Source organism: Channa argus, chromosome 2 (assembly GCF_033026475.1).
Source record: "Channa argus isolate prfri chromosome 2, Channa argus male v1.0, whole genome shotgun sequence".
Taxonomy (NCBI): domain Eukaryota; kingdom Metazoa; phylum Chordata; class Actinopteri; order Anabantiformes; family Channidae; genus Channa; species Channa argus.
This window is the reverse complement of record NC_090198.1, coordinates 242,364-266,703: the sequence shown is the minus strand read 5'-3', so window position 1 is coordinate 266,703 and position 24,340 is coordinate 242,364. Positions and strand designations below refer to the sequence as shown.

Genomic DNA, 24,340 nt, shown 5'->3' with positions numbered 1-24,340 from the left:
TCTAGGAATGTGGAATCTCATTTTCCAAAAACATACAAAAAACCTGTTAGCCAGGTGACAGCTTTGATTCTTTACAAAGAAGTTTTTTGTATAGCTGAAATCTCTTTTTTAGGCCAGATCAAGGTCAAGCCATGTGATGACCACAAACAAATAACTGCAGAATTAATTTGGGACCAGCCTGAGACCAAATCTGAGTGCTGTGTGTGACCTGGTCACATTAACAAACTAAAGGGGGGATAACAAACCAGAATTTGAGTCAATGGGAGTAGACAAGGTACATTTAAAAAATGCTGTAAGAGGTGCCAAAAGCCTGGCTGAACTTCCTATATCTAGTCTGAACCACCCAAACTGTTTTCACCTGTGGACACATTAGGTTCAGTTTTCTTTATTTCATGAACTAATTGCCACTTTTTATAGCTTAACAAAGGATATAGCTTTGTTGAGGATAAAAGTTGTCAAGGGCCAGTGTGGGGCAGCACAGTGGTTTAATGGTTAGCACTGGCATCTGATAATAAGAAGAATCTGTGCTCAAAATGGCCAGAAGGTTCTCGGTGTAGAACGACTGACCCCACCTGCAACCCGTTGCAGCCATAATGCTAAGAGATGTATTTAGATCCAGCTGGATGTAAAGACCTTCTGTCCACAGATAAAGATGTAAAAACTAAACATCACTTATGTATGAATCATTAGTTTCAGACTGTCAGAGCCCATTAATATGCATAACTGGTAAAACCACCAATTCCTTATTTTAACCATTTACTTCAGTCCAAAATGTGTACGAACAGCATTAGGATCTTGGAAAGATTACCACATAATCATGTGCTCCCATTGATGGAAGCTCTGGAGATAATTTATTCATTCATTAAAAAAAAAAAAATACAAATCATCACTAACTTTTAAGATAATCTTGCATATGAAAATGACAAAATAATTACATTACCTGAGCTCCTTTCATTATCTTCTTTGCTTTGGCGATGAGGTAGAAATCTCCCCAAAGAGTTTTCAGCAGCACCTCTTTTTTGATACCCATTTTCTGGCTGTAGATGTGTGCAAACTGCTGGATGCTACAATAAAAGAATAATTCTTAGTCTTCTATTTCCATTTTTATTTAACTGAAATCAGAAAAGCATCGTTCTTCATTGCGCAGTCAACCACTATAAGAAAAGCTAGAGTGTACGTCTTTTTTTAAAACAGCACATTTTAGCAGTTTTGAGTAAATGGAGCTTTGATAACTGCTGAGAGATTAAAACAGGACCAGGGGAAACATGACTGTGTGGTTGTCTCAGCTTTCTCCTCCTTTGCTATGGATGATAAACCCAAGTCTTGGGTTCAGAGCAGAACAATGAGAAGGACACGGCTACCCCCAGAACTAAGTCTTTACATCCTTATCATTCACGACCATCCACTAAAATATAAATAAAGCATAGTGTTTGAATTCAGAACACATGCTGTAAAGTGATTGGATTATCTTTCAGGCATAAGTCATGAAAGGTTAGGGACGAGTATTTTACCTTCAAAGTCCATCATTCGACAAAATAAGGAAGTAACCGGGTTGGGGTCTGCTTTTGGCTCTTGTAGGACTGTAATGATGATGGTCAGTGATTCTAAATCTAAGATAAGAGCACCATCTAGTGAACATTTGAAGCAGTTCTTTAAATTTGTTTATGTGAAACTATTTAAGGGCATTTTTTACAGTGCCTATAAAAGTATTCACCCCTCCTAAAAGATTTCCCTATTGTTTTTTCACAACATAGATTTAGCTTTTTAAACAAATGTTTATAAAAAACTGAAATTATGAGTTAGGATGAGTCTGGACAGTTAGGTTTAAAAAATGCTGGTGACGTCAGGTGCACTTCACCTCGTAGTTAAACTTCTTTCAACTGGATGTATTCAGACAGTTACTGTAAAAACCGTGAGGCCCATAGAGCAGAGAAATGTGAGGCACACCGCGACGCAAAAAGCAGCGTGTCTAATGCCTCAATCTCATTGAAAATAATTTAAATAGCTGCCCCAGGCTGCTAAAACATATCCTGTATGATTAGGCCCTAAGTATATCTACATCCTCTGGACCAATAGGGAAAAAACTCAAAGTGCCTTTTGCAGTTTATATGAAGACCTCAATTTATCTAAGAAGTAAGTCATAACACAGACATCTCTAAAACAGCTTAAGAAAAGCCCAGCCTCACCTGAAACCCCATCCATCTATAGCGCTGGCAAATACCACATTCCCTTGGTCAGGGGAGAAGTAGAGGTTAGAGTCATCAGCCTCCTCTAGCCCTGCACTCCAGTCGTAAACCTGATCTCCACTTGACATCTCAATCTGGTTCTCCTCCTCCTTCTGTTTCTCTGCTCGCTCCTCCAGTACTTTGGATGTGAACAATGCCCCTGTCACTGCATTCACCTAGAGGTAAAAACATACATATGAAACAATGTTTCAAATGTTGAAACTACAGCATGTTTTAGTTTTGAAATAGAAATATTTTTCATTTAATATAGGATCACAGGTGCTTAACAGTTCAGGACCTACTTTGTCAAACATTTCGCCTCGAAGCTTGCTTCGAAGGTTTTTAGCGGGTCTGACATGTCTGACCAGTAGGCAGGGCTTTTTAACACCTGGACTCTTTTGTTACAGAACCATATTGTTATAATACCTGCAGAATGTGGTTTGGCATTGTGGTTCTGAACTAAACAAGGCCTTCCCTATAAAAGACAACATCTGGGTGGCAGTATGGGTTCCTCCAAAAGCTGTATATATCATTCAGCATTAATGGCGTGTTTAATGATATGCAAGTCACCCATAAATTTCAAAAGAATGTAAAATTCTAACTTATCAGACCAGTTTTCCACTTCATCTCAGTCCATTTTAATTGAGCTTGAACTCAGAGAAGCTGTTGGTGTCACTGGGTCTTGTTCATATCTAGTTGTTTCTTTCTATAGTAAAGTTTTAATTTACATGGGTGAATGCAGTAATAAACTGTGTTAACTGACAGTAGTTGTCAGAAGTTTTTCTCAGCCCATGCAGTTATTTCCACTACAGAATCTGTTTATTCTGCAGTTTATGTTGGGGTGGACCATGATATTTTGCCTTGTCATTTATTTCTAATGTGTTACATTCTCCTTTTATTTACATTTTACACAGTGTCCCAACCTCCTTGGAAATGGTGCTATGTAGTTGGTGTTCAATAATTAAACATGGCAAAAAAATTATCTAGTTTTACTAAAGTCTGCATTACAGCACAACATTAGATGTATCACATGAGAGTTAGGCCCCTGACCTGTTCCAAGATCTTCTGCAGATGGGTGTAAGCTTCCTGAGAGCTGAGCTTGAGTTCCAAGATGAGGCGATCGATCTTATTAATGACCAGAACAGGCCTGATGTTTTCCAGCCAAGCCTGGCGCAGCACAACCTGAGTCTACACACAAAACACACATGTAAAAAAAAAAAAAAAAAAATCTATGTATTTAAATTTGCAATTGTATACTCTTGCACTTTGCAAGAGTGCATGTTCATTTCAACTACTAAAACAAGTTCTACATAGGCGATAACCGAGATTGCTCACTTAAATTTTTCAGTACAAGTAGAAAAACATAACGTTCCTACAAATAACAAAATGTAATCAATTCTAAAAATATATATTTTAACTTATCTTCGAAATGTTTCAGATTTGGAAAATGAAATGAAAACAGTTTCTCTGAATCTATGAAAAAGCTTTAATGTTGATGGTACGATTTGTCAAAGGAAGAATTTGACATTGATAAATATGCAGATCAGACTTCGTCTGTTAAATGTGTACCTACAGCTTGGCATATAGGCTGAAAACAGGTAGTATTGCTGTGTCTAAAGCTGACTGCACCACAACCTTTGAATTTCATGCTTGATCTGAGGGACCTGTTCATGGGTCAGAGCACTAAACAAAAGAAACAGTGTTGGACCAATGGCCTCTCTACGTTTTCTGCCTTAGGTCTGCTTTTTTAAGTAAATGCCCAGGTCAGATTGTGGGCATTTAGGCCAATTTTTTTCCAGATAGAATTGATGGCATAATATAAAATATAAATACTTTTTTAAATTGCAGCTTTGCAGTTTAAAATAATTTACTGTTAAATTACAATGGCTAACAAAACGAGATAGTAAGTTAACAGTTTACCTGCGGACACACTCCCTCTACAGCATCGACAACTACGATGGCACCATCACATAACCTGACAGCAGTGGAAACCTCAGAGGAGAAGTCGACGTGACCAGGAGAGTCGATCAGATTTAGCAGGTACTCCTGATCTCCTGAGGAGACAAGGTGAGCACAAACAGTCTTTTGACCTAACATGCATTTTTATCTGGCAATACTGAACAGGATAAGCGGTTAAAGATCAACTGTATATCAAACCATGACAGAATGACTCCTGAGCCTAATTCTTCAAGTGAATTAGCAACTTAGGCGATATTATTGCCAATGATTTCTCATAATCCCAATTCTGTTGGTTCTTCCAAAGTCATAGTGACCTTGTTGTCTAAGCAACATACTGTAGCTACAATCTAAAACCCACTCAGTAGCAATTTTATTTTCTTCGGTTTACTCCAATCAACATATCAGATTTAAGCTGTTAGACCAGAAAGTATTTATTTTACATCAATCAATGCAATGATAAAAAGATGCATCTTAAATCTTTAAATTCTTCACAGCTTCTGGGGTCAAAATCTGCTCTCACTCATTCTCTCTCTCTCTCCCTCTTTTGTCATTAACATGCAGATAATGGGAAATCTGCTGTAAAAGAGTCTTTTACAGGTGTAACCTGAGAACATTATCCAGTAAAGAACATCCAGCAACATTTGAAGAACAGGCCCTGGAATATACTGAACACAACAGATTCACATGTAACAGTAAGAAATACTCATACAAGTGTGGGCTCTACTTCAAATAGCCCTACAGTTAGTGGTCTTACCATTTCTGTAGTGTAGAGAGATGGCACTGGACTTCATGGTGATTCCTCTGATCTGTTCATCCTCCCTGCTGTCCAGATACCTCAGCTGGTAGATTAACACATAAAAAATATTGACAAACCAACACTAACACCTTGAATCCTGCACAACATGTGCAAGTCAAAGAGGAGGACTGACAAAAAGTCATCCTAGCAAATACAGTCTCTTACCTTCCCAGCCAGCCGACTTGATATGATACCATTACTTGCCACGAAGGAGTCAGCTAGAGTTGTTTTGCCTGCAAACACAGAGGATTCTGAATGGTTTCACAAGCGCACAGCTTTCCAGTGCATTTAGAATAAGAGTAAATATAAAATAGTCAAAATTACAAATAACAAAAAATATAATTCATCTTGGATTTCAATATTTATGGGGCAAATAATTACATAGAGAAGTTTCAACAAAACAATCAGAGGAGGCTAATGACTCTAAATCCTCTCCCACACCAGGAGGTAGTAATGTAACACCAGTTTATTATTTTTGTTAGTTTTTTTTTAAACTTAGATTCATCGAAAATCTATTTTAGCACAAAAGTGTCCTACATCTGAATAATATGTGGAGACAATGATGCTATGACAATATTCATTTCAGTGGTGTAAAGTACCTAATTACAATACGTGTAAATTTACAATCAAATTCACAAACAACACATGTGAGTAATTCAAATGATAACAATCTAAGCAATTCTTTCACATATATGTAGTATTATAAAAATGATAATTTTACTTGGAATGTGAGCATGTGAACTCACCATGATCAACGTGTGCCAGAATGCACAGGTTTCTAATGTTGGCAGGGTTTCTCTGCAGTGCAATGATCTTTTCCAGGCTGGTGTGTTCCATGGCGAAAAGCCTAAAACACAGGACAACACCTGGAGAGTAGCGTAACCTAGTTATAATTTCCTAAGGTTTCTCGCAATAATTCAGTACAGTGAATTAAGACGATGATAATATAGTAATACTGTACAGCACATGAAGTTGTGTTAGCAGGCTTTCTTTAAGTTACTGACTATAACGGTTAGCTAGCGTCGGATTTACAGTACACTCGAACAATGCAACCTGAACACTGAGTGGTTTAAAAACATCGGTAGCTTGTTAGCTATCGTTACAAACTATAACACAAACCAAACTAGACTGGAGATGAGGTGCACTGATCTGTGTGTACATGGTGACAGGTGACATGCTAATCCCGTGGCTAGCTTTATCTGAGATTGCCCCAGAAAAAAGAACAAGAGTCTGCTTCGCTTCTAAGTCTTGACAACAACATAACTGTTACGTACAACGCTGCTTTGGTGATTTGAATTCAACATTACTGTCCAATTAAGCTCATTTGTAAGACACATGGACGTGCTTTACTCACGTTGTTTTCCCGGAAGTTGATGAGGCACGTTAACCACGCTCATTTGTTCGCATTGGTGCCGCATTCAAGGAAAACTAAACCCATTTATTCTGAAATATACATCTTTAGTTTGTAAACTTGTAACAGTACTGTATATTAACTAATAAAATAAGTTTGGTATTTGGTTGTATACGGCTGCAATAAAGCCATAATTCTATTCATCACGAAAACTGTTTCAAATATCAACCAGTAACGAAGTGTTTATTTACGTACAAAAGCTCATTTTTTAAATATGACTTGAATGCACCACCAAGCTCAGGGATGTGACGCTCTGGTGACTGGGTTACGAGATGGAGGAACTTTTGAAGAATTGTGTAAAGTAAAGTAATTTATTACAATACAATATTGTAAACACACAGCCTACATTGATTTCCGCAGGGTCTACTCAAAAAAATTATGAACAATATAGCTTTTAAGCTTTTTTGTTTCTCTTTTGTCTTTTTTTTCTTTTAGTTAACATTTCCTTTTAGTCATTTTAATTACCGCTTATACAGTCAAATCTTTCAAATGATCAAACATCTTTGTTAGTTATACTATATCCCTTTTTGTTTAGGAACCCTTAACAAAATTCAAATACAAAATATTCTAAACTAAAACTTAAGACATGACAAACAAAAAATACTTAAAACTAAAAATCAATAAAAGAGTCGAAACTAGGAGTAACCTCATTAGTCCAGTTCTGGAAAACAAGAGGGCTAACAAGTTAGTCCCTGTGGCAGTTCACTTGGTGTGGTCCCCCATTTACCAAGCATTTGTAGAATTAATATACACATTTTAAAATACAAATCAAAATTAAAATAAAAAATAAAATCAAGTCCTTTCAGTAACAATACAGACAATATGAAATGAGAAATAGCACATAAGGGAAAAACAAGTCCAATGTATACAGTAGCATGTATAGCACAAATGTATTAGTAAGTACAAGGTCAGCTGTTAATGACTAATGACCTGAGGGGAGAAACTGGAGGAGGTTGTGTCCAGGGTGAGAGGGGTCAGTGGGGGGTTTCTTTGCCTACTTTCCAGCTCTCGATGTCCTGGGGAGCAACAATGATTGTTGTCTGTTCTTGTACCGTTTGGTGGCTGCTCCAAACCACACTCTGATGTAGGAGCACAGGACAGACCCCGTGATATAAATGTAGAACTGGATTAGCAGCTCCTGTGGCAGGTGTAGTGGACTGCAAAGATTTCAAAGTTGACACAGGCCTGGAGAATGTGATGAGGGTAGGCAGTGTGAGGCATTAGTTCTGAATTGACCTCTTGATTGTTGACATTGACAGACACACCTACCTCCCTGAAGGTGTTGATTTGACAGCAGTTTTGTTTTGTTTTGTTACCATAGTAAAATTTGTTTATCAACCCTTTTGTCATTCCTGAGCTTACCAGTGCCTTCGTTTGAGGAAAAAGATGCCAAATAATTGATGTAATGTACGAAAGGACGGGAAATAAGATATACATGTCAGCGGAACAGCTAAACAACTGTCCAAGTATTTTGTGAACCATGTCACTGGGGGTCTATGAATGAAATATATTAATGAAGAAAAAACAGATGGTTGCCATTCAGCAGAAAATGTCTGCTGCTTTAATTAAGCAAACACACTCATAGCAATTAAAAAAAAAAAATCAGTTTAATGTATGATTTTACAAAATATAACAGACCTGGTGAAAGTCCAACACAATAATTAACAACATAAAAAAAGACAACAAAACTCAGGAGCCATTAACATGGGATTCTTTATCCATATCTTCATCATCCTCTTGATGTCCCTCATCCATCTGCTCTCCAGGATCTTCACCCATATGTGCATTCATCTGTACAGTGGCACCCTCTTCTTCTTCTTCCTCCTCCACCATTGCAGCTGGAACTAATGTTACAAATCAATATATTCATGCATCTAAATTATCTATCAAAGTATAACAAGTGTCTACAGTTAAAAAGTCTGAATTTGTCCATGTACTGGGCTGAGTGATGTGAACTGATTTTTGTTTTTGTCGAAACTCCTTATTGATACTAGCAATAGTACTTCCTGAGGTCACAGTTTTCCCACAAATTCTGAATTACACCACGTGAGGAACTGACAAAATTAAACAATATGGTTCTAAACTATTAGTCAGATTCTGTTGTAGCATTTGTTTAGCACTGACCTTGTCTGAGGTCTCGGCCCGGGATCTGACCAGCCTGCAACATGCCTTTCAGCCTCTCCACCTCTGCCAATGATGAAGCATTAGCTATGGCATTCTGAAATGGAAATACAATCTTGTTAACATTAGTTGATGTGGTATAACAGATTCTACTCCCATTCCCTTTAAATCTGCAAGTCCACTGCCACAAATCTGAATTTTAAATCTGGTTATTTTAGTACATTACTGAACCTCATGACCTCTGTACTTGTGATGTATAAAAGTGTTCAAGATTATTACCAAAAACTTTAATGATAAAAATATATTTACAATTCAACTTTCTTCACTTTTTGCACAGGTCATTGTAATTAATTTCCCTATATCAATATTTATGCAGTAACAGAAACTCAAAGCATATTTAGAAATCTGTCCAAATTTGCCCCAGTATTCACACCCTTTAAACATGCGATTCCAAATTGTGGCCACATGCATCCTGTTTTCTTACATTCTTGAGTTAAGTCTAGTGAGTGGTGATCCAGAGCAGTCATGGTAGAGTGGATAGGTGCATAGATAGAAGTCACAGTCTGCTTGAATTCTGCCGACATACATTTAAATGACTTAAAGCATTAGGAAATGGCCTATTGAACAAACTATTATGGGAAGGAAACTGTCTACGAACAATGCCAGCTTTTTTAGATGACTGTTCCCCTGTTCTGAATTGACCTGTTCGGTCACATTTATATTTATATTCACTTCCATAGGTAGTTGTGTTATATTGTCTCAAAGAAATGATAAAAGGATCTGCCAAAATTGGTAATTTGCAACAAAATAAAAGTTGAATACAAGACTGATGTCTATCATAAAACCATAGATTTAGTCATAATCGCACAGCCCTACTGACACATTCAAGAAGCCAGGTTACAATTTTACTGTTTCAGTAACTGTAAGATTGTGCCATCTTAGGGTGTTGCCCTTCTGTGTCCTCCTTTAGTGTGTTTGAAACTCGTTTCCAAAAAGGTTTAAACATAGAACCTACACGCTCTGTGGACAAAGTCCCAGCCACTGTTTCACATTGTTTTAATGAGCCACCGCTTTGTGGGCCAAAGTCACAAAGTAAAATGTACAAAAATGTGAAGGGATCCAAAAACTTCCAGAAATCACTATAGGGGTTTCTTCCATTCATGTCACATTTTAGATGACAGCAAGTTAAAAAAAATAAGTAAAGCTCTCAAAACAACCAGCACCTTAATGGCTTCAACTTCTGCTTGAGATGGCCCTGTCTTTTTCTTCTCAAGCTGTGCTGGAACTCCAGGTATAAATCTGAAAGAAACACCTTTTTTAGACAACATGAACACACAGAACTTCTCTGACCTTTGAGCAAATTGAGCCATGTGTAGTATCTTTTCTTAAGTCAAATAAACTGACACATTGTCCAACGACAGCAGTCCTGAGCAACACTGCACTGGATGTTTCTAGTTTTAAATAAGTAGCAGTGTATGTCTTTTTAAAAACACATTACAATAACATAATTTGCTTTTACAAGAATTGAGTGATAATCTTTTGGATTACAGCCCAGATATTTTTGCTAATGAATTCCTTGTCTGTGCAGGGTTTAAATTCTTTCCTGATGTACACAAATACAATGTATATTGTGGGACCTGACACTTAATTTTTGGCATCGGCCCAGATCTAGTGATTCTGAGGACCTGCTGCTGGACATGGACATTTTATCTTACGTCTTTGTTCTCTTGGCAATATCCTTTGCAAGTTGAGCACCTCGCTTGCCCTTGAACATTTTCTCTGCCTCCTGGCGCTCCTAAGATGATAATATCACACTGTTAAATTACAGACTGAACTTTTATCCAAGGGTGGACAAGGCCAGGAAGGAAAAAGCATAATACACCACAACTTCTATGGACATTCAACTCAAGGATAGAAAAGCCTAAGACCCTGTAGGACACTTAATACCCACCACATTGCCCAAAAGTTAAACTGTAAATTACCGTACAGAGTAACTCAAAACTGGTCAATAGTCACATGTCCCATGTTAACACATAGAATTTACACTACCTGCTTGGAACATACCTTGAGTTTTACCTTCTGGAAGTCAAGCACCCGGATCTGTGGAATTTTGTTGATGACATAGAGTCTGTAATGCTTCTTGTTTGTCACTGGATTCCTTAACAAGCTGGAAATTCAGTGATTGTTACATATAAAATCATAATTTAGTGGCACACAAGACGGTTTAATATCCAAGTTATCTGAGTATTGATGATTCATACCTAAGAAGAGTCAATGTCTTCACTGAGGCCAGTGGGTCCAAGTCACCCTACACATGATGAATAGAGAAAAGAAAAAATAAACACATCCTGGTTAAACAGAAGTTTCTGAAGAACCAGTAAAGTCACATTAAATTTAGACCCAGAGGTGATTCACTAGTAAAGGGCACCTATCTAGAGGTGTAAAACAGAATGTGTAAAATCTGTTAAACCAAATGATAAATCTAGAAAAAAAAAAAAAAAAAAACCTTAAACTTATGTGTTTAAGTGAATCTTAAAGCTACAATGTAGCCTCTTTAACATATGGCAGGCTGTGTCCTGCAAGCCCCTTAATACAAAGTCCTTACTATGTAAGTGAGTCATGCATGCAGCGTACTGCTCGGTATGGAATTGTGGGCAGGATGTTTGTGACAATGTTTCTGCCAGTTTTCGTTCAGGTTCAGATGTGCTGTAAACAAACAAAACACTGTTTCCGGCAGCCTAATTTTTCTATCATGTTTTGCCTCCTGTACATTCTGGCCTCTCACTAAAATTAAGTTTTATGAGACACTTCTGACTTAGACTATCTCTCTGTGTGTAAAACACAACTCTGGACACTGGAGTTCATGTGTGAAAGAGTAAACCACTCAAAGCATCAAATGCTGATGCTGTGCCACAGGGTTTCTTTTTCTCTGATTGCTTACAAAAAGGAGCCTTGCTCAAAAACCCGTAGAAAGGAATATCCCTGCACTGCTGCCAGTGTTGCACCTCCACATTAAGACACAGTGTAAATCATATTTCTATTTAAAAATATTTTTAAACGTTACTTAATGCTTTAAATCACTTTGATACTAAGTGCACATTTGTAGTTTTTCTATTTTGTTCCTAATAATATTTTCCCTACTGAGTGAAAAAAACTTGGTACTCCCCCATTATTGGTAAAATTCACATGGTTCTGTTGTAGTATCCTCTGCTGAAATGTACTCACCAGCTCCATTATATTGTTACTTGTGAGAATCAGCTCTGTCAGGTTTGGCAGAGATCGCTCCAGATTCTCACCAATGCGACTGGAAAAAAAAAAAAAATTAAAAAAATATTAAATTTAAAAGGTTATAAGCATGCGGCCATGTACTTAGTAATGAGACTGATGTAAAGAAATGCGGAATTTGTGGGAACAAATAATTTGAAATAATTATTTAGCTTAACACAAACACAAGATCAAAATATACATTAATGGATTAAGTAACCGTTTTTTTAGAAGCTTTTTCAGCTGTAACTCAGTGGGGAGTCACCCGAATTTACAAAAGTTGTGAAACATCTAAAATTTCAATTGCCATTAAACCAGCACTGAGTGAATTACCAAATTCTGTTGTTGTTCATTAGCAATGTTTTCAGTCTTTTAAGCAGAGGGAAGCCATCCAGTTTCCTGATTTCATTATCAGAAAGCTCAATTGTGTCAAACTGGTCCAGAGTAGCTCCAAGATTCTCAACAACTGGGATTTTATAACCTGTAAAATAAGAAACAATAAGTTACAGTTTTAGCTCTACAGATGAAATATGACAAGAATACCATGATTTACAGTCATTTTTATACAGTCTACCATAATGAGCTATGGCTACTACTGTTGGATATAGTTTTAATTTTATTGATTCTGATTCCAATTCCAATTATGCTAAAGAGATTTTAACAATTCTGTTTACAGACTGCCATTTTTTTTTTTTTGGAGGAAAATAGGTAATATTTCGAGAACAAAACTCTCTTTTGCTCTCACATATACACATTATATAATATAACATATACATTCATACATACATACATACACTCATTATGTATATATACACTAAATATAAACTAAGGGTGAAAAACATCCTCATGTAAATTTCAGACTTTACACAACGGCATAATATAGCTAACAGCGGCACGATAAAAAAAAAAAATAAAAACACAAACATAAAGTATCTCAGGCAAACATCAAATACATTTTGATTTTTAGAACAGAGAATAAAAACAACATTTCACTTCCAGCTTTTTGGCTGAGTGCGGCTTGAGGCCTGGATTTAGCCCGAGCTACTTAAACTGGCTAACTGACGTAGCACACACACTACGAACTGCTGAAGAGACCTTTACTAACCTCGTAAATCCAATTCTCTGTCTCTCACTGGGTTCGTATATTGAGCAGCCTGCTCAATCAGTTCCGCAGATAGTTTCACCATTTCGAAGGCAAGAAATTATGTTACTTAAAAAAAAGAAATTCCTTGAACGCGCGTTATTACAAACACGCTTTTAGCCGGAATAATACTTTCTTCTTCTTCCCCTTGTTCCGCTCTACGTTTAGGCGCGTTGGCTTCCAAAGTTTGTGTCATTAGCGCCATCTACTGTGCGGGGGAAAATTTACTTTACAGACGCTACTGCATCTACTGAGGTATGGATCAGACTTTTTCTTATAGGTCCAACTTCTTAAATACTATAAAACAGTTTTGCCTCCTTTGTATCACTTGTTTGTCAATATGGAGACAGACGTAATGGTTCCATGTACAGTATGAGGTCCTTCAACAACTAGACACACAGATTTGGCCCAATGACTAAAAACATCTGACACTATTAACTGACACTATTGCATTGTGAAATCTCACAATACCTGGAATTGACTGTGGACTAGAAGGACTAAAGATTGAGAATGCAGATGATCCTGTAGATCTATATAAGGGTCGTTTACTATAACACTGAGCAAATTACACTAACTGAATGTGCTGCTATAGGTTTATGTAATCCCAAAACACAGATATAATACAAACCTGATTTCAAAAAAGTTGGCACACTGTACAAATTGTAAATAAAAAAGGAATGCAATAATTTACAAATCTCATAAACTTTTATTTTATTCCCAACACAATATAGATAACATATCAAATGTTAAAGGTAAGAAATATTGAAATGCCTTGCCAATTATTGGCTCATTTTGGATTTCATGAGAGCTACACATTCCCAAAAATTTGGGACAGGTAGCAATAAGAGGCCGGAAAAGTTAAATGTGCATATAAGGAACCGCTGGAGGACCAATTTGCACCTTATTAGGTCAACTGGCAACACGACTGGGTACAAAAAGAGCCTCTCAGAGTGGCAGTGTCTCTCAGAAGTCAAGATGGGCAGATGATCACCAATTCCCCCAATGCTGCGGCGTTTAACAGTGGAGCAATATCAGAAAGGAGTTTCTAAGAGAAAAATTGCAAAGAGTTTGAAGTTATCATCATCTACAGTGCATAATATCATCAAAAGATTCCGAGAATCTGGAACAATCTCTGTGCGTAAGGGTCAAGGCCGGAAAACCATATCGGATGCCCGTGATCTTCGGGCCTTTAGACGGCACTGTATCACATACAGGAATTCTACTGTAATGGAAATGATAACATGGGCTCAGGCTTCCAAAAAACATTACTGGTGAACACAATCCACGGTGCCATTTGCTGTTGCTGACTAAAACTCTATAGGTCAAAAAAGAAGCCATATCTAAACATGATCCAGAAGCACAGGTGTTTTCTCTGGGCCAAGGCTCATTTAAAATGGACTGTGGAAAAGTGAAAAATTGTTCTGTGGTCAGACGAATCAAAATTTCTTTCTTTTTGAAAAACTGGGACGCCACGTCATCCGGACTAAAGACCCAACCCAAGTTGTTATCAGCGCTCCATTCAGAAGCCTGCATCTCTGATGGTATGGGGTTGCATAAGTGTGTGTGGCATGGGCAGCTTCCACATCTGGAAAGGCACCATCAATGCTGAAAGGTATATCCAAGTTCTAGAACAACATATGCTCCCATCCAGATGTCCTCTCTTTCAGGGAAGACCTTGCATTTTCCAAAATGACAATGCCAGACCACATACTGCATCAATTACAACATCATGGCTGAGTAGAAGAAGGATCCGGTCATTGAAATGTCCAGCCTGCAGTCCAGCTCTTAAACCCATAGAAAACATTTGGGGCATCATAACGAGGAAGATGGGACAACGGAGACCTAAGACAGTTGAGCAATTAGAAGCCTGTATTAGACATGAATGGGACAACATTCCTATTCCTAAACTTGAGCAACTTGTCTCCTCAGTCCCCAGACGTTTGCAGACTGTTATAAAAAGAAGAGGGGATGCCACACAGTGGTAAACATGGCCTTGTCCCAACTTTTTTGAGATGTGTTGATGCCATGAAATTTAAAATCAACTTACTTTTCCCTTAAAATTATACATTTTCTCAGTTTAAACATTTGTTATGTCAATTATGTTGTATTCTGAATAAAATATAAATTTATAGGATTTGTAAATTAATGCATTCCTTTTTTATTTACAATTTGTACAGTGTATTTGTACAGTGTGCCAACTTTTTTGGAATCGGGTTTCTATGATAAAACAGAATATCAAATACTTTATCAGTTTCTACTGTGGAACTTGTAACAATGGTTGTGGCCATTTGACAGGTGGAGTAAGTCAGACCAGGAAACTTTACTCTTCTGTTTCTGTTTAAGTTGTGTTTCTGGGTGTTAGTTACATATTGCTCTTCCCCGAAGTTCCCAGATGGTAAAAGATAAGTATAGTAACATATAAATTAAATAAGTATCTGTGTGTAAACAGTGTTACTAAGAAGTCACTTAATCAAACTCTTTGGTTCTTATCAGAAACATCACAGATGCTCCTCTCTGTCAGTGCTGACTGTCGCATGTTTCACGTTTTCTCACAATTAACACATCAACAGGAAAAAGTGTCTATTTAGTTCAAAAGGAGCTGTGCAGGGGATGAGAGGGGTCCTCAGTAATCAGGGTTGCTTTCTTCATCAGCAATCAGCTGTAAAGTTCAGACAGACGAGTGTGTCACGAGCAATTCATAAACACAGTCTTAATACTGATATTAATTGAATCTAAATGAATAAATCAAATACTGATGTGCCATTTTTATTCTCTAGGAGATTTTGAGAATTTGAGATTTTGAGTTTTTTTGGGTGATGTAGTTGTTTGTCACCTCTGATAACTGCCCACAAACACAAAAAAATAGCACACATGGCTATCTGTGTGGCTACATATTCCCATACACAGCAAGATGTGCTGCATTGTGTATTGTGGCACCTGTCCATAAAAGCCAGCATTACATTTTTGCCACCCTGATATCTGTCTACCACAACATGAAAACCAACACATAGTAAATCCTATCTGCTTGTTTTCATGTTGTGGTCTTGCTAATCTGTGTATTTTTCAAATGGTTCTGGTGGGAGCAGCAGATTGGGCCAACAGATGGACAATTAATGCAGACTGTTGTGATACAGAAAGCTCCAGTTCAAATTTCACCCAGCCAGGTGTTGCCCTGCGCGGCCATCAAGTGTGACCTTGGTGCCAGTCCCAAGCCTGGACAAAATCCGGGGGTTGAACCAGGAAGGTCATTGGGCCTATAAACTGTTTATCATTAGCATATACATTTCAATTCATGGATTATTAACAAGTAAAATGTATTTTTGCATTTATTAGTAAAAATGATGTCAGTTTCATGAAGCCATCTTTAGAATAACTCGCCACTACCTGGACACACCCTACACCTATGGTTTTGTTTCAACATTAATACAATGAATGTTTCAAATGTCCATATGATCCTAATTCTTGAGTGTGCTGTGGGGAAAAATGTGGTTGAGTTTTTCTTCTCTCTGCAGTGGTTTTATATTTAATATTTCTTAGATTTGGCTTTTCTGATGGCTTCTTACTCTTTAGGTTTTCCTCTGTACAGCACCACTCCTGCTAGATAAATACTAGCAGCCTGCATTGCCAACAGTAATCAGTCTAAGCTGATACACACTGATAACAGCTCACACATATCAGGCTTATCTCTCTCACATGCAAAGTTTAACCATACCCGTGGCTTCTGTGTACTGTGGTCAGATAGTGATCTGAGGGTTTCAATAAGGTCTCAATTGGTCTCATGTTTTATTTATCCTGTTCATTTCAGAAGAAAAAGAGTGTCTCCTAGTTGCACTTGAAAAGCAGAAAACACAATTTGTATTTATTAAATTTACATAGTAAAGCCAAAAGCCTGATGTGTCACAGGCATAACCAAATAACTGAATACATTTGTACAGTGAATTGTATTAATGACACATTGCTTAATGGAAACCTGCTCCTACAACAACTGCAACACCAGAGACAACGATAATGTGCACAATTATGGCAGAACATAATATGCTTATGCCAGTGGTGGAATGTAATGGAGTACAGTACAGGTACTTGTGCTAAACTACTTTCAACTACTCGCCACTACAAGTTTCTACACTCCAACAATGTAACTGTCAACTATTATTATTGGTTCTGCTGAATTAAGATTTGGCCAAAACTATTCACACTAATAAGTGAAATGCTGCTTGCACAGCAGGGTACAGTTTACACTGATCAGGCAAAACAGAATGACCATCTGTGCAATTTAATGAAATCCCATACAGTTTTTCTGCCACGAATTTTACCTGGGTATTAATGCCTTATTGTTATTAGGTTGAGACTATTAGAAAGATGACAATTTGACTTTGTGTTTATTATTGAGGCCAAAGTGGGTAGTGCAGTCGTACTGGAGTAAATTATAAGTAGACGTGGTTCTAATGTTTTGGCCACCCTATTTGAAATGAATGAGATGGCCCAAACATTAGAACTTTTTCTTTTTTGTCTTATATCATATTGTAACAGTCATGTTGTAACAGTCATAAAGTTATGCCCGATCAGTGTATTTAATAAAACCAAACAATTTAACAATTTGATGCAAAATGATCTTACTTTTCATACTGAGTTACATGTTTAATATAGAAATATCTTTGTACCTCAACATTTAACATGTTTACCATTTTTCTTCTTTCTAATGATGAAAGACCCTTTGTACTAGCGGAATGCACGGTGACCCCTGTGGACAAAGCTCATATAAAGTGAAAGCACAAACAACGAGGAACTGCCCTGTTGGTTTGGGTGTGATCAGCTTTTTTACATGCTCAGCAGTGTGACATACGTTTGTGTGGAAGTCCATAAAAGGGCCTCTGTTTTGGGTTACCATGCCCACTAACTACACCAATAAGGAAGACAATTGCTGGCCAATCGGAACCAAGTGGGCTTAGGTGGAGGAGGACCTTAAAGACACAAGAACGGTAATAAATTATTTTACTCACTAGCCCAGATGCATATTGTAAGATAAATAAGATATTTTTTATAAGCTAATGTCATATAATCTTATTTCAGTAAAGCTATAAACAAAATACAAGCTCTAGATTGGGCATAATGTAGTCTATTAAAGCATATATAATATTGTCACATTGCATGCAACTGTGGTACACGAAGGTAGAGCGGTTGTGCTACAATCTCACAGTTGTTGGTTCAATATCTGGCTCCTCCCGTCACATGTCGAACTGTCCTTGAGCAAGACACTGAACCCCAACTTAGTTGCTCCCGGTAAGTGTTGGCCAGCTGAATAGCAGCTCCCCCATCAGTGTATAAGTGTGTGTGATGTGAGTGTGAATAAGAAGCAGTGTAAAGCACTTTGAGTGCCAATAGTTAGAAAAGTGCTATATAAGTACAGACCATTTACATTACATGAGTTACTACATGTGTATCTAAATAGCTTCTTCTGTTCTGTATAATGATGAAAAAAAACCATTTATTTTCTTGTTTTGCAAATGAGAATTTATTTTCACCATTTACAAAAGAAGACTAACTAAAAAAATTATCCTAAAAACTTTTGTTTGTTAACTTAAAAAATAAGAATCTTAGCAAAAAGAAAGACTAGCAAGGAGAAAACATCAAAGCAAAGTCTTATCAGAAGAAGTGTTTCAGTTCCATGAGATGCAAGTGCAAGAAAGGGCAGAAAGGAAGTGTTTTCTTCAGATACAAAATACCATATTTTTTTAGGAAGGAAAACTTGCTAAGCTCATCCAGAAAGCTGAAGATTGGAAGAAGGTGCAGGCATTAACATGAAAATGATCCAAAGCACACAGGCAAACTGACCAAACAGTGGCTGAAAGAGAAAAAGGTGAATGTACTGCATGAATTAGTCAGAAAATACACTTGAATCCTATTGAAAATCTGGCAAAAGACCTGAAGACTGCAGTGGAGACCACAGGCATTTCCATCCTGGGTGAGCTTGAACAGCTTTGTAAAGAAGAGTGGGCAAACACTGCTCAATCTAGGTGTGCGAAGTTGATGAGCAGTATCCAAACAGACTCAAGGCTGTGATTGAAGCAAAAAGTATTAAAGCAAGACAGAGATCCTTTTCCAAATCCAGTTATTCTAGTTTTATTTTTTTTAAATTCATTTTCATTTGTCTTTTACATGTACATTGCAACCTGCATTGAGTAAATCAAGCTAGAAAAAAAAAAAAAAATTTGTGATTTGTAGTTTCAGGCTGTTGACACGGAACTTTCCATATTTAATATGGGGAATTAAAAAATGTATTTTGTGTTTGTATTTTAAGGTTGTTTAGTTCATTTTGTTTACTTGTGTTACTGGAGTACAAGTTTGCCACTTCTTTGATATTTTCCAGTTATTGCTGCTTTTTATGGTAGATATGATATGATTTTTTTAAACTGCTTTCCCTGTTTCCCATAATATTGATGGTGTAATATTGTATCTGAAGAGGCATTATTGATTGACAATATTGGTAATACATCTTTCTTTAGGGTCGATGAATTTTGTAGACCAGCAAAATATTTTTATTATTTAAAACTGAAACACCAACAATCAGAGGAGAATCTGTACTGGGGAAAATGTGGGATATGTGAAAATAGAATAGATAGAATGCAAGAAGTTGGCATAAAATGTGGTGAATATCCATTGGTGAGTTTCTGTTACATTATTTAACGATACCTCTATGTTCAAGAGTTGTCTCTGATTGGTGTGTAACACAAAAATGGTTACACAATTCTGAGGTTTTCTGAGTCAACATGAGATGTGACAACATTGGGTCAAAGTGTGTTTGGAGAGTGTTTGCCTCCTTTAACCAACAGTGATAAATGGGCTGAGAAGTTGGTGGTTTGAGCCCAACCACAATAAACCAGCACTGGTGGTTTGACCTGGAATATTTTGGAGAAATATCAATGTATTTTTTTATGACTGCAGATTACACAGCAAATATTTGATAAGATTAAGAAAAAAAACACACAAAAGCAACAACTTTAAATTGTGTGTAGATATGAAAAAAATTTCAGTGGAAACTCCCTTTTATTTCATTGATTCTTATCTTTTATGATCAGATTGTTGAGAAATAGGACTATTAGTTTGGCTAGTATATCAGCAGTTTGAATCAAGGCTGGCCACTGGGGGGTTTCTGTGTGGAGTTTTCATGTTCTTTGGGTTGTGTGGGTTTTCTCTGCATTTCCTACCAACAACCGAAGACATACATAGTGTCACGTTACTTGGTAACTCTAAATTGTGAGGGTAAATGGTTTGCTATCTCTGTTTGTCTCTCTATGCCAGCACAGAGAAAGACTGGCAACCTGTCCAGGGTGTAACCCTCTGACAGGTGGCATTAGCTACACCCACTTCTCTACTGTTTCAATCCACTGCTTGAAATTATCATCATCATCATCGTTATCATCATCGTCATCCTAACTCAGTCACAGTCTCCACAATTGTATGTTTTGAAGTCACATTCACAAACCTAAGCTCAACTTATGGACAACAATGTTAAAGCTGGTGCGGAAGTATTCCATCTTTGTTTCTCAATTCCCTTTCATCTCCTCGTTCAACAAAATGTAATTCTTCCTCTACAGTTCTTGAATCACCTTCACATTTGCATCTTTTATTTCTCCTAATCCTGATGTGTTGTGAGCATTTAAGTGTCCACAAAGTTCTGCCATTTTATCTTGTACAGAGACGTGGATTGTTACTTATTCCTCTGTTCAGCACAGTGGTGGAGTGGTTAGCGCTGCTACCTCACAACTAGAAGGTTGTGGGTTTGTGTCCCTGACCAAATGAAATTTTTTGTGTAGAGTTTGCATGTTCATCATGTGCTTGTTGGGGTTTCTTCCAGGTCCTCCAGTTTCCTTCCAAAGTCCAAAAAGTTGTAAATTGGTAAATAGTTGACTCTAAATTGCCTGTAGGTGTGAATATGTGTGTGAACGGTTGTCCGTCTGTATGTGTCTCTCTGTGTTGGCCAGGACAAAGACTAGCGATCTGTCCAGGGTGGACCCTGGCTCTCATGCTATGACAGCTGGGATAGGATAACAGAAAAGAGTCCTTTCCGTGCTGAACTGCAGGCTATGTGCTGGAGAGTGGTGATCAGACCAACACATTGCATCATAAATACACTTTACATTTACATTTAGTCATTTAGCAGACGCTTTTATCCAAAGCGACTTACAAGTGAGGTACAAGGCAGCAAAAATCTAAGTCAAGGAGAAAACATCAAAGTGAAGTCCCATCAGAAAAGTGTTTACATTTCCGGAGATGCAAGTGCAAAAAAGAGCAGAAAGAATATATAGAATATATAGAAGAGTTCTGTTTTCAGCAGTTTTTTGAATATTGGGAGTGAGTTTGCTGAGCGTGGACAGTTTGGTAGACGATATACGACCAACGCCTGTACAATGACTTGGGTTATATATTCCGTTAGGTTGGGTCTGAGCTTTCTGATGTTGTAACGGGCAAATCTGCATGCCCTAGAGACTGAGAAGATGTGGTCTTTAAAGTTCAGTTGATTGTCAATGATGACCCCCAGATCATAATCACTGTTGATCCAATTTTCATGCTGATGTTGTGTTGCGTTGAAGATCTGGCTAGGAAGACAAGGACAAGGCAGCGATATCTGAGAGACAGGCAGAAATGCGTGATGAGACAGTGGAGTCGTGCGGTGGAAAGGACAGGAAGCTGTGTGTCATCAGCATACTTGTGATAGGAAAGGCCATGTGAGTGGATGATAGAACCCACTAGTATAGACAGAAAAAAGAAGAGGACCAAGAACTGAACTCTGCACACCGGTATAGAGGCTATGAGAATGAGAAACATGCCCCCGCCAGGATACCTTGCATGTTCATCCCGATAGGTGAGACCGAAGCCAAACTACAGCTGATTCAGAGATACCCAAGTAAGAGAGTGTGGACAAGAGGATCAGATGGTTCACAGTGTCACAGGCCTAAAATAGATTGAGTAGTATTAAGACAGAAGACTGACCTGCGGCTTTTGCAGCACGAAGAGGTTCCACGACAGTCAGGAGTGCCGTTTCTGTGGAGTGAAGGATGCAACTGCTTGAAAGAGAGTGGAAGGGATTGTATCCAGAGAGCAGGTGGTCAGATGGTTAGGGGGGGATCATCTTCTCCACAGTCAGAGTTGAAAATGATGAGAGCAATGCAGTGTTTGAAGAAGTTAGCAGGATGTCATCATCTTGAGGAGAGAACTGTGAGCTCATGGTTGCCACCTTGTTAGTGAAAAAGCCGGCAAAATTTTCAGCAGTGAGAAAGGTAGATGGCGGAGGTGGAGGTGGGTAGATGAGTGATTTGAAAGTGGAAAACAGTTTTCTGGTGTCTGTGGTGTTGCTGAGCTTCTCCTGGTAGTAATCAGTCTTTGCCCTAGTGACACTGTGAGAAAAAGATCTAAGCAGATACTCAGACTAGATGGAGTCTTGGATTTTGAGCACTTCCTCTCAGCACTCCTGAGCGTGGTGAGTTGCATCCTGTCGGTGAGGCAAGGATTAGAAGCTGAGGGACAAGCAGGTCTAGAAGAAATGAGGCAGAGACTATCCAGACAAGATGAAAGTATATTGCAGAGACTGCATCTGCATCGAGGATAGAGAGGTCCTGTGTTGGGGGCAGAGTTGCCGAGACCAGCGAAGAGAATTGGTCCGGGTTGAGAGACCTCAGGTTACAGCGGAATGTAACAAGTGTGGTGGGAGAATGCGAAGGTCTAGGGATGAAGACTGAGAGTTGAATGAAGATGTGATCTGATAAATGCAGAGGAGTGACCAAGATGTTGTCTGTGGTGCAGTTCCGGGTAAGGATGAGGCTGAGGTTGTTGCCAGCTTTGTGGGTTAGAGGAGTGGAGACCAAACTCACGTCAAATTTAAAAGAGCAAACACGTTAGCTGCCCCAGGATTGACCAGTTGGATGTTCAGGTCTCCCATGATGATGAGAGCAGGACCATCTTCAGGGAAGTGGGACAGCAACATGTGAAGCTCATCACAGAAATTCCCCAGCTGGTCCGGTGGTTGATATATTACAATCACATGGACAGAGTAACTACGACTGTAGCGCAGGAATGTAGAGCAGTCGTCCACCAATCCCACAGTTTTTGGTTCGATCCCTGGCTCCTATAGTTCAAAGTGTCCTAGAGCAAGACACTGAACCCCAGCTTAGTTGGTCCTGATGAGTGTCCCCCATTAGTGTGTGAGATTGTGAACGTCAATGGTTGAATGACTGATTACATGGATCAGGTGTTTTCAGTAAATCAGAAGCTGTAAGATACCATCTCCAGTAAGGTTCAATTGGGCAAAGACAATGTGAATTGACATCTTTTAGCTTCTGGTTCACTAAACACACCTGACCCAGTGGGATAGCAGTTTTATTTAAAAAGAGTAAAATCAACAACATGATTGCTTGTAGTGTGCGTGCACCTAAGAAGATTGGCAGGGATTACATGAAAACATTTTAAGAAAATAATGTACAATGTCTTGTGTTCTGAACAAATTCAGATTAACTTCTAACTCTAAGTGAATGTAGAAACTTTTTAAAATAAAAGATTTAATGCTACATTTACTTCTTCTGAGATTTATTTATTTTTTCAGTGTGGTCCTTATATTATTTACAACAAATTGTCTCTTCCAACCAGTGCAGTTTGGGTTTACGTACATAGATGTTTGTCCAGACTCATAAATTTAGTAAGGATGTGAGGTAATTTTACTTATTACATATTATATCATTTATATTATTAGTTTTTTATGAATTTGAACTCATACCTATATGGATACTGTATGTATAGGTTTAGTGAAGAATTTTCATCAAGGATTATTTTGTCTACACTTACAGAATATTTATATTGTATTTAAATATATGTTGACCTTTTACATTTTCATTTTATCCTATTAGACTTTTGAGTGAGATGTAGTCATAAGCATGTTTTTGTGAGATCAGCTTGACTACCAAGATACCAAGACCAGTGGTGAACATTTCTTTATAAAGAAATTCCCTCAAGTTATTTCTGAGAAACTGTGTTAAAAATAACCAGCCAGACAATCCATAAACACTGTGCCTTTGGCAATGGCAGTCACCAGCATAGAAACATAACAGCATGGTACTCCTTTAGATTACAGTAATGCAACTTTCAACATAATCTTGGGTGTTTATATTTATCATTCTAATTGCACAAGCTTCTGATCGCTTTTTGCATCTGTTCTATGATTGAGCCAAAACCCATATGAAGAAGCTATACTGGAAACAGGAATCAAACCACAAGTAGCCAAGACAAAAAGAAAAGCAAGAATGAATGAGACCCATGCCAGATTGAATTGACTACATCAGATTCATGTCTAAAATAAAAAAAAAAACATTCAAAGTATACATGCTTTGAGAGCCAATAGGTAGAAAAGTGTGTATAAATGCAGACCATTTCAT

General features: G+C 37.8%; 2 protein-coding genes across 4 annotated transcripts in view; both read right to left on the bottom strand.

Moving 5' to 3' along the window:
- Positions 1 to 6,361, bottom strand: part of efl1 (elongation factor like GTPase 1) — a 108,650-nt gene extending 102,289 nt beyond the window's left edge. Inside the window, exons 1-8 of one of the 3 annotated variants that reach the window (XM_067493516.1) lie at positions 6,335 to 6,361; positions 5,727 to 5,827; positions 5,146 to 5,213; positions 4,939 to 5,023; positions 4,146 to 4,279; positions 3,276 to 3,413; positions 2,187 to 2,401; positions 941 to 1,064 (exon numbers count right to left, since the gene is read on the bottom strand). In XM_067493516.1, coding sequence (XP_067349617.1) covers positions 941 to 1,064; positions 2,187 to 2,401; positions 3,276 to 3,413; positions 4,146 to 4,279; positions 4,939 to 5,023; positions 5,146 to 5,213; positions 5,727 to 5,817 — 855 coding nt within the window. In that variant the 5' untranslated portion in view covers positions 5,818 to 5,827; positions 6,335 to 6,361. The other 2 variants (XM_067493508.1, XM_067493524.1) reach the window with 2 other exon arrangements.
- Positions 6,362 to 7,979: 1,618 nt separating this feature from the next.
- Positions 7,980 to 13,067, bottom strand: snrpa1 (small nuclear ribonucleoprotein polypeptide A'). Its single transcript, XM_067493536.1, has 9 exons — positions 12,882 to 13,067; positions 12,110 to 12,257; positions 11,738 to 11,816; positions 10,774 to 10,820; positions 10,577 to 10,679; positions 10,228 to 10,307; positions 9,736 to 9,811; positions 8,516 to 8,609; positions 7,980 to 8,235 (listed from the first exon to the last, which is right to left on the bottom strand). The coding sequence occupies exons 1-9, from the start codon at positions 12,961 to 12,963 to the stop codon at positions 8,081 to 8,083; spliced, it is 864 nt and encodes a 287-aa protein (XP_067349637.1). The 5' UTR covers positions 12,964 to 13,067; the 3' UTR covers positions 7,980 to 8,080.
- Between the last annotated feature and the right edge of the window lie 11,273 nt (positions 13,068 to 24,340).